The sequence below is a fragment of the Meriones unguiculatus genome, chromosome 2, assembly GCF_030254825.1.
Source record: "Meriones unguiculatus strain TT.TT164.6M chromosome 2, Bangor_MerUng_6.1, whole genome shotgun sequence".
NCBI lineage: Eukaryota > Metazoa > Chordata > Mammalia > Rodentia > Muridae > Meriones > Meriones unguiculatus.
In genome coordinates, this window is record NC_083350.1 from 28,216,420 (window position 1) to 28,227,363 (window position 10,944).

At 53.2% G+C, this 10,944-nt stretch overlaps 1 protein-coding gene across 1 annotated transcript; it reads right to left on the minus strand.

Moving 5' to 3' along the window:
* Positions 1-2,800: 2,800 nt before the first annotated feature.
* Positions 2,801-10,305, minus strand: Arsi (arylsulfatase family member I). Its single transcript, XM_021633662.2, has 2 exons — positions 9,495-10,305; positions 2,801-4,996 (listed from the first exon to the last, which is right to left on the minus strand). The coding sequence occupies exons 1-2, from the start codon at positions 9,803-9,805 to the stop codon at positions 3,592-3,594; spliced, it is 1,716 nt and encodes a 571-aa protein (XP_021489337.1). The 5' UTR covers positions 9,806-10,305; the 3' UTR covers positions 2,801-3,591.
* Between the last annotated feature and the right edge of the window lie 639 nt (positions 10,306-10,944).

A 10,944-nucleotide genomic window follows, 5' to 3' on the forward strand; every position in this document is an offset into this window, starting at 1 on the left:
GCTGAAAACAGGGTTTTCCTCGTGGTTTCATTTCCTCCTGAGAAGGAGGTCTGGGACAAAACTCTCATTCTTGGACTCCAAGAGCATGAAGCAGTTATTCCTACATCAGAGCCAGGCCCTGTACTAAGCATTTCTTCAGTAGAACTGTGTGGACCTTACGGCAATGTGCTAAACATAGGTAGAGTGGCTCCATCCTCTGGTGCCATGACACCACTTACTTACCTAAAGCCACACACCTAGGAATCAAACCCAGGTCTGTGAGTCTTCACCACTCAGGCCCTGCGTTACTAGGCACTACAGCTGGAAATCAAGGTGCACAAAGTAGAGGCCACCCTCTAACAGGTGCACAAGTTAGGGGCAGTCAGAGTGACAGCCTGTAGTCCTGGGTCCCTTCCCCTGCTACACCCCTTCCTGGCATTGCTAGGAGCGCCCTAGGGAAGCTGGAAGTAGAGGAAACAGCCCTGGCCCAGGCAGGTGTGGAGCTCCACCTGGCTGCTAGGGAGCTGGTCATTAGAGGCCAGGGCACCCCAGCCAGGATCCAGTTAAAGCAGGCTCCCATCTGAATCTCACTCTTCCCTCTAACATGTCTTCCATCTAATCCAGCCCAGGGAGAAACAGAGGCCCCAGAGAAGACCTGTAACCTAGGGACTGCCGCTGGGTACCCTTCCACCCTGTCCTCTCTAAGGGCCCTCGGGTGATGTGGACATGAACCTAGAGGTGCTGTTTTAAGTCAACTTGACACAAGCTAGAGTGATCTGAAAGGAGGGGAACCCAATTGAGAAAAGGGGTCCCTAAGACCAGTCTGTAGGTCATTTTCTCATTAGTGATTGACCAGTAAAGGCCCAGCCCATTGTGGTGGCCCTGGGTTCTATAAACAACAAACAAACAAACAACAGGCTGAGCAAGACACCAGCAGTAAGCCAGTAAGCAGCACTCTCCCACTGCCTCTACACCAGCTTTGGCATCCAGGTTCCTTCCCTTCTGGAGCTTCTGCGCTCACTGCTTTTAATGATGAACCGTTATATGGAACGGTGGGTGAAAAAGAAACTTCCTTCCACATGTTGCTTTTGGTCATGGTGTTTCATCATAGCGACAGTAACCCTAAGACCGGTGCCAACTGGGAACTGGCATATAGGACAGATTCAGGTGTGCTCACTGAGGGGAAACCCGGTAGGGAACAGGTAATGGCATGCTGACTGTTAATATGGGCCTCTCAATACAATACCCCAAAGACCATCAGCCTCAGGCACTAGTTACCTACTGGTTCCTGGGGACCAGGACACAGGCTGAAGCTTGAGTGGCTCCCAGGCTATGTTGGCATCGGGGTTGAAAATTCTGAGTTTCCTGAGTTCTGCATTGAGTGGAATACTGAACACAGGGAGGCCTGAGCCAGGCCTGTTCTTCAAGACTTTAGAAACAGACATCAGCTCCAGCACCAATTATTCCTCCTATCTTGGGGCCAGACTAACTGCAGGAAATAGAATTTGGGGACCAAAGGAGAACAAAAAGTACTATGCATGGTTCTGTTCTTGTGGCCCCAAAACAGGTCCTTAGAAGGGATGTGGATGATGGGGCTGGAAGGCGGAAAAACCTGGCAGGCAGGGGCCCTTCAGCAGTCCTCAGAGAAGCATCCACACACTTCTCTAAAGCCTGGATCTACAGGGAAGCCTAGGCTATGTGCCAACATGGCGGGCCAGAGGGCATATCTGGAACAGGCCCCAGCAGGCCTGGAGTGTCCTGGGCAGTGGGCAGACTGTGACTAGTCCCTCTGGTACACACAAGGCTAAGACACCGCTAAGCATCTTCTTCACAGCCTCCTTCCTGAGCAGGCAAAAACACTACAGCCATGGGAGCCCAGAGACCTCTGCCAGGCCTGGGCCCTACCTACCATCCGGGCATCAACATTATCAAGGAAGGGAAAACATACAGGTGGCAGAGACGAGAAAAGACAAAAAGAACAGGGCTGGGCTGGAGAGATGGCTCAGTAGTCAAGAGCACAGACTGCTTTTCCAGAGGACATAAGTTTGTTTTCCAGCACCCATGTTAGACAACTCACACCCCCCTGTAACTCCAGCTCTAGAAGGAGCTGATGTCTCCAGCCTCTGTGGGCACTTTCCTCACGTGCACATACCCACACACAAACACACACATCATACATCATCAGAAGTAAATCTTAAGGGGAAAAAATAGTACAAGGCTAAGGGTGGACCTAGGATGCAATGGTCATCTGCTCCCTGCATCCCAGGCCAGACCCTCATGCAGGATTCAGTCACCGCAGTGGCGATGCAGCCCTGCAACCAGCATCAAACCCCCACGGCACTGCACCCACCCCACTCCACCCATCCTGCTCATCCACAAGCTGACGAGTCCTAACAGGCCTCCTTTGCCAGTGACAAAAATAACTATTTTCAAAATTCACAGCAGGGCCCTCGCCTACACACACTGCGCCGACTGGAACCTGAAGGGAGATCTGCGGAACGCAGTGTGCGGATGAAGCAGTGCTATGCGGCACGCAGGCTCTACAACCACCACCCCCTCCTCGACACTCCTGAGCCCGTGTCCCCCAGATGCAAACGTGCACGGTGGTGCCCATAACAACCACAAGTGAGAGCTCTTGGACCCTCCACTGTATGAAGAGAAACCCCGAGGCCCAGAGAGGGTCAGGGGTTTGCCTGCAGCCGCCCAGTGAACCTGAGGCAGGACTCCCTCCCCACCCTTTTTTCCTGTTCCTTCTGCTAACAGTGAGCTCATGGGGGTCCCCAGGGATACTTATGCATACGCACAGACCAGCATCGCTTGCTTCTGGGTAATGGCACTTTAATCAAGTTCACAGTCTCCTCCACAACCATTAGCTTGGCCAGTTTTCTTCAGCCCCGTGAGGTAGGCAGAGCCAGGACTAGCACTTCCCTACCCTTTGCAGGTAGGTAAATCAAGGGCCTGGGGGAGGCAGGACTGTGTTCAAGGACAAAGGAGATGACTGGTTCAAAGGCTCTTTTCACAGCTGTTTCCCCCACCCTCACTAAGCAGCTGTTCAGGGCCCAAGTCAGTTGCCCCTGGATGCTGGGGAAAAAAAGAGGAACATTCCACTAGGCTCCCAAGTCTTGAGGCTCCAGGAATGTGAAGATTCTCATACCCTACACTGTCCGCCCTCACTGAGTCCTTCAACAGAACAGCCAGATGGTAATGCTCCAGCTGATATCTAAGAACACCACAAAGACCCAGAAAGAAGGTCATGGACTTGAGTCCTATGGAAAGTGGCGAGGTCAGCAAGGACCTGCCATGGCCCCAGACACACGTGTGCACCAGAATCATAAAGTCACCAGAGCCCATTTTAGAGGTGAGGAGGAGGCAGAATGCTGCTATTGGTACCTGAGGTGATAGAACATACACATCAGGAGAGAGGCAAGACTGGAACCCCGGCATCCCAGCCTGGCTTGTGCCCTTCCCCAAGTCCTGCCCTATTCAGCTGAGGGCTTCTGTGCCCTCCCTTCACATGCCTGCAGATGAAGACTTGACCTTGGCCTTCTCCCTGAGAACCAGCAATGGGACAGCATCTGAAGGGGAACGGAGATTCCCTGCCACCCCCAGCCATCAGATCCGGTGGGACATCAGCCTGGTGTTGAGTTTACGGAAAAAAGATCTAAGCTTGCAAATCTTGCATTTCTTCTTGCGTCGGCCTCGAGAGAAACTTCTGGCCCTGCCTTCTTCCACCTCCTCCTCTTCTTCCTCATCGCTGGCCCAGGGGCCCCAAGCACCCCCATTAAAGTCAGGATGGGCCCGAGGGTTCGCAGCCGGGTAGCGCACGGGGATGGCGGTTCGGTTATAATCAGCTAGGCGAGCCAGCAGGGTGCGGACGACATCAGGTCGCTGGCCAGCCAGGTCCTCTCGCTCATAAGGGTCAGCACTGATGTTAAAGAGCCACACGGCCTGGCGGATGCTGGCCATCCGCTCCAGGTTCCACCAGCTGCCAGGGAAGGAGGCCAGCGTCTGCGGTGGAATCCAGTCGCCGTAACCTGGGTCTCCGGTGAGCAGCTTCCACTCTCCCACCCGGATAGCAGCCTGCACGGCTGTATTCCAGATGCCAAAGCCACCCTCCAAGGAGCCATGCTGGGCATGGTTGTAGAGGGGGTCGATGTTGTGCAGGATCTCTGTGCGCGGCGAGGGCTGACCCTCGCTGATGGCCCGCCACACATCATACCCGTCCAGTCCATCGGCTGCCGATGTAGAGCCACCCGCCAGGCCCACCAGTGTTGGGTACCAGTCTGTGATATGCACCAGGGCCCGACTGGTCCGCCTCTTTTTCTTGAGCAGGGGGCTGTGGACGAAACCCAGGCCCCTCACACCACCCTCCCAGTAAGTGCCCTTGCGTCCTCGAAGGGGCCAGTTGCTACCCCCTGAGAAAGTCTGGCCACCGTTGTCACTGGAGAAGATAACGACACTGTTGTTATAGAAACCGTAGCGCTTGAGGGCCCAGGTGATGTTGCGCACAGCCTCGTCCATGCAGGTCACCATGGCCGCATACTTGCGCCGAGCCACGTTGCCCATTGTACGGTAGCGGTAAAGGTACTCTCGAGGTGACTGCAGGGGCGTGTGTACTGCCTGGAAAGCCACGTAGAGGAAGAGGGGCTTCTGGGGATCGTGGCTGGCTAGGATGTGGCTGGCACGCTGGGCATAGAGCATGGTGGAGTACTGGCCGCTGAGCCCCCAGGCCACACTCTCGCCCTCATGCAGGTCGAAACCACAAACCCCCGGGCCATCACAGTTGTCATAAGTGTAATAGTCCACATTGCCTGTGAGGGAGCCCAAGAAGGTGTCGAAGCCCCTTCGGGTAGGCAAGCACTCCTTCCGGTAGAAGCCCAGGTGCCACTTGCCCACCATGTGGGTGGAGTAGCCTGCCTCCTGTAGCTTCTGGGGCAGTGTCACCTGGTCCAGAGGCAGACAGTTGGGCTGCCGTGGGCGGATGATGGAGTGTTGCAATCCTGTGTGGATCTGGTACCTGGGGGTGAGAGATGGATACATGGGAGATACAAGTGAGCTACAGACCGCTACGCCAGATAGCAACTCCCAGGAGCACCCTGAGATGGGCCCTGGTGTGGTGCCACCAGAGGGGACAGTATAGAAGCACTAGACGCTGCAAATGGGCTAAGCACCTACAAAAGATTATCTAAAATATTCATATCAATGAAGCAGGTATGGAAACTTATTGATAAGATGGTAGAACTGCAGCTCAGAACAGTTAAGCTACTGCCCAGGACTGCACAGCCAGGAAGTTGGTACCTCGAGAGTTGAGCCAGTTGATATCAGTTAGAGCTGACGCCAAGCTCTTGCTGTGTGTGTGTTCAGCATCACACTCCCTTTGAACTGGGAAGTTCACGTTATTATTTCCACCTCCCAAATAAGGAAACGAAAGCTCTGGGAGTCACTTGGCTGGCATGAAGAGTAGGCTCGCTCTCCCAGCAGAGGCCGCAGCCGGGAGTCCCTGAGCTCTACGCTGTAAATTTAGTACACAGCCTGGGTACACCAAGTCCTGGTCTCCCAGGCAAACTCCTACTCCTTGGAAGCCCACAAGTCACTCAATGAGTTACTTTGTTTGTGGGTCTTCCTCCCCTGCAGCAGGCACTTGGTACACACCTCTGCTGTCTACTTGGCTTTCGATTACAACTGAATAAGCTCTCTGACCCCGTGCTACACGATAGAATTGCCTTTGTATTCCTAACACCTCCGTGATACTTAAAGCTCACTCACTTAACTATGGACTGAACGAAGGAATGAACTCAGAGGGTTTGGTAAGGTCAAGGGGTCAAGATCAAGGTCACACAGCAATCAAGGGCAGCACTGAGACTTGAACGTGAATCCAAACAGAATCTGTTTTCAGGCAAAGTAGACCACCCACCTCCTCCCACTTGAGAGCGGTTGATGTTGCAAGAATGAGTGAGCTGGCTGGAATGGGAAATCCCTAGCAGCTGCCCTGCCCCAGGCTGTATGGACCGGCGCACCCACTGAAGCAATCAATGCCTAGCAGAATCCTGGGTTTCCTTTATTTCTTCCTATCACATCTTCCACTGCTGTGATCCGCTTGACCCAAGCGATCTGCTTGAGACATCTTAAAAGTAGCAAGTAAATAAACCACCTGGAACGTAGCAAGGGAGTTAGAATCCCACACATTTCCTTACCCCTAGGCAGCTGAGTTAGCTAATGCCTGAGTACTCCCTACTTGACAGAGACTAATTCCTTTCTCTTAAGGCCATTCTAAAGACAGTGCCACACACAAACATTATCTCATTTAATGCTCCCACACACACACTATGTCTGTGTGTGTGTGTGTGTGTGTGTGTGTGTGTGTGTTTGTGTGTCTGGACTGAACTTCCAGCCTTGAGCATGCTCTCTAAACACTCTACCACTTAGCTATATTATATCCCCAGCTTTTCAAAAAATTTCTAAAAAAATAATTCATTTATTTTGTGTGCATTGGCGTTTTGCCTGTATGTATGTCCATGTGAGAGTGTAGGATTCCCTCAAACTGAAGTTGCAGACGGTTGTCAACTGCCATTGTTATATCCAGTTCTCGGGCCCCTAAATACCTACAGGAATCGACTCCTTTGCAAAACATTCGAGGGTCTTTTATTACAAGCTTGAGTCCAGTGGCCGTCCTTTACAAAGACAAAGGGGCAAGCGAACCCCCCCATCCCACTCCGGGAGAACAAGGTTTTTAAAGGAATAAAAAACATAAGTGGGGTAGTACAAGCCTTGGTGTTACAGGACTGGGTAAGAGGGTGGTCTCTAGGGAAGCTGACCTTTAAAATGATTGGTCTGCTTTTAGGCGCCAAGACTGTAAATGGTCAGGCCTGGCTACCTGGGGGACATCTGACCTCTAGTACTGACCTGTTACATGCAGGTTTCCTTAGGGGCTATGTGACTCCAGTCACACCCTGAGATTTTTCTGGGTGGGGGGCTGCTGCTGGACCTCTGCTCTGAAAGGACTGTGAGATTCTGCTCCAGTCCCTGGGCTAGCCCTCTGCTCTGAAAGGAAGTGGTCTGGTCATTTTCCCCCAGCCCCAGGAATTAACTCTAAGTTTTTTAACCTTTCACCATGTAGAAGCTGGGAATTGAACCTAGGTCCTCTGGAAGAGCTAGCCAGTGCTCTTAACCAGTGAGCCACCTCTCCAGTCCCTTTTTACTTTTTATCTTGAGACAGAGCCCCCACTTAGTTGGCCAAGCTGATCTTGAACTCACTCTGTAACTCAAGCTAGCCCAAGCCAGCACTGAACTTTCAATCTTTCTACTTCAGCTCCTAAGATTATAGGCCTGCAGAACCAGGCCTCTTTTCTGTATTTATTATTTATTTATTTGTTTGTTATTATTAATAACTGTGTGTGGTGTGTATATGTGTGTGCTGTGTGTTTGGTATGTGTGGAGAGTGTGGTGTGTGTTTGCATGTGGTGTATGTATGTGTGGGTGCGTATGTGTATATATGTGTATGAGTGTGCATGTGTGTGGGGTGTGGGGTGTGTGTGTGTGTGTGTGTTTGTGTGATGTATGTGCATGAGTTACTCATGACAAAGCATGCACATGTTAAGTCAGAGGACAACCTCCTGGAGTCAGCTCTCTTTCCACAATGGGCTCTGGGAACTGAACTCTGGTCACCAGGCTTCCATAGCAAGCGCTTGTACGTGCTGAGCCGTCTCACCAACCTAAACCCCTTTTGCAAAATATGTATGGAACACGATCATAATCCTCGTTCTACAAACAAGGAAACTGAACCTCCCCCCTCCCAAAGTATAGCATGTGACCCAAAGTCAGACAGCAGCAGACAGCAGAACTGGTTTACACCCAGGTCCACCCAACTCATGCTCAGAATCTTGGCATGATACAGCTTCTCCAGGCCCCGGGCAAGCTGAGAAATAATGGGAATTGACAAGAGAAGCGTCCTAGGGCCCAGAATCCCAGCTGTGAGTCTCTGCAGGAGGGTGCGGTGCCAGAGGCCCTGATCTGTAATGTGGGTGGGCTGGCTAACCCTCACCAAAGTCCGTTTGTTAGTGAAAAAAGCAAGAAACTGGCTCTCTCCAGCTCCACCCAACAGGGCTGGCTGCAAACACGACCGCCAACCCGTGGAGTAAGCATCTATGATATAGGGCGGCTGTGGAGGGTGGAGGGCAGACACCGGCTGGCCCCGTAATGCTCTGCTAACTTCACCAATGAGAGCTTGGACCGCTGCCCTGCCTGCCCATTCAGGACAGTCCAGTTGCTCTGGGGAGGTAAACTGCAAAACTCTGAATGCAGGGAGCTAGTGCCTGTCCTGTGCCAGGGTCTACCACCACTACCAAGCCACACCAGGGACACAAACCTCCTCTCCCTCTTCCTGCTCTTCTTCCAAGTCCCTGGATCTAAAGGTAGATGGAATACAGGTAGAAAGAGGAAAGGCGCAACCATTGGATTTCCAGCTGCATGACGCCAGCCCAGTGCCTGACTTTGTAACCCTCTCCCTCACAAGACCTTGAAATTAAGCTGAGGCAGCAAGCTGGCCTCTCCCTGATTCCATGCCTCACTGTCCCACCCAGGAAACAGGGAGATGGGCTTTGGTCCTGAGATCCCAGTAGTGTTCCCAAAGCATGCCAGGGCCTCCTTCCAAAGAAGATTAAACTAAGCCGGACCCAAGGATTTTCTCCTAAGTGAAGGGAGTTTGCCTTCAAAACCCCCTCCCATGTGTGTTCCAGCTCTTTCACTCTTGTAATCCCCGTTCCCACCAGGGAACAGCCCCTAACAGAGGACACAGAACTCCTGAGGTCTCTCCAGACAATTTGGGAGGATTCTTCAAATGAGAAACTTGGAGACTTGGAGAAGTGAAGCAATTAGACTTGGGCTACAGGTCTCTGCATCTTCCCAGTCCCTTGGTCTCCTCCCAAGGGGGCCATCAACGGTGTGGGACCTGAATCTTTCCAGTAATACAGACAGAGGCTGCCGTTTGCTGACAGCAAGGCAGGTTACATATAAATTATGTATATGTACGTATGAATTTTATTACATGTATGTATATGGATTACATCACATGTAATTCATGAAATTCACCTCTCAACATTCCTTCTCAAGACAGAAACTGTCCTTCGCTCCATTTTATGGACAAGGAAAATGAGAGCTAAGTGACTCTCAAACTGACTCCACATCTGTCAATACACAGAGAATTCAGAATAAGAGATTCCTCTGATAAACAAAGCAACAGACACGTGGAATGGGAGTATCCCAGAACTGCAGAGGAGGTCTCAAAGATGATCAGAAGCATTGAATATGAGGGTTGGGAAAATGTGACCCCTCCCCCCCAAAAAACGGGCAAGGGACTTGCCGATGATCGATGATCTTAATGTACTGCAAGCAAAGCTAGCTCATACCACGTGCTTCTCGGGGTCACGCACGGGGCTGCTCTGCAGGGTTTGCAACCCACCAGCCGGGTGCAATAGGGGGTTTGGACACCCAGTCCCATGGGTCCGGGCCGTGCCTACCTGCCAGTGAGCAGCTGGCTCCGCGAAGGTGTGCATATGGGCTGGATGTAATAATTCTCCAGCTTGACGCCCTCAGCTGCCAGCCGGTCCAGCGTCGGGGTCTCAATATCTGAGCCATGGTAGCCCACGTCGTGGTACCCTTGGTCGTCGGTGAGGATGAAGATAATGTGTGGAGGCTGCGGTGGAGCCTCCGAAGGCTGATCGCCAGCCTCAGCAGGCCCATCAGCCACAAGGCCCGGCTTGGCCCAATCCCAGGACAGGTAGCCCAAGCTGAGCAAGCTAACCAGGGAGAATCCTGAGAGAGCGTGCATCGCTAAGCCAGGCCGGCGGCGGGGTTCCCAGGGCCTCGGAACCTCCCGCGCCTGGGGCACACTGCCTGCTCACCCTCCCGCCTGAATGCAGCGAGAGCCCCCGGGGATCTCGTCCAGGACCTGCGTCCGGGCAGCAGGGCGCTCCGGGAAGGTCAGGCCCGCGCCGAGCCTCCTCCCGCGGCCCCCGCTCCCTTTACCCCAGCTCAGCCGGGCCAGTCCGAGTCGAGTCGTGGAGTGGCGGCTTCCCAAAAGTGCTCTCCACCATCCCCGGACTCTTTGCTTCCTTTTCACTCCGTCCCTCCCGCCTCTTAATTTCTCTCGCTTCTGTTTTCCATTTCTCCTCCCTCTCCCGGACCCCCAATTCCCCTAGCTGAGCTTCTGACCCCTCCCAGAGTCCCCTCAAAGCAGTGCTCCCAGTAGGGAGGTGGGCAGGACCCCACGGGGGAAGGGGAGGGAGGCATGAGCTGGGCGTGTCTGAGAAGGGACACAGCCCAAGAGAAGGGGAAAAAAAAAAGTTGTAACATCTGCCCGGCTGAGCCCCAGGTGGAGGGGTGGAACGCTGAAGTGGGCCCCGCCCCTGGGCAGGGAGCCCAGACCCGCTGTGGCCGCTAGTTCTAAGGCCTGCTCCTGGCCAGGCACTAGCCAGAGAAGGGAGGGGGATTGCTTGGAATTCAGTGAAACAATTCCGGAATGGTCCGGCCAGACATTCCTTGATCGTGGAATCGTAGCCTAGGACTGCCAACCCCGGAAGAGTTGAGTTCATTTTCCAAGCCAACTAGGTCATCGCTAGAGATGGAGAGACCAAGGTCCTGAGACGACAAGGAGCTGACACTGCTAAGTCGCAGAGCAAGGTGCTGCTTGAGTGGCAGTTTCCGGCTGGCTCTGGCAGCTTCCCTTCCTCACCGCACTTCTCAGCTCGTCATAGGTGCACGCGTGGGCTAGACAGCAGCGGTGCTGTACACGTCTGTTATCCACAGGTTCCCTCCATGCACAGTAGGAGCCCAGCACTGTCTGTGCCCGACACCGGCTGTTGCGTGAATGAATGCGACGGACGAATGAGTAAATGGGTTCCTGGGATCACCCCGGCCAACTCCCCTCTGAGAATGTAAGCTGGGACATTCGGGACAAGTGTTAACAGT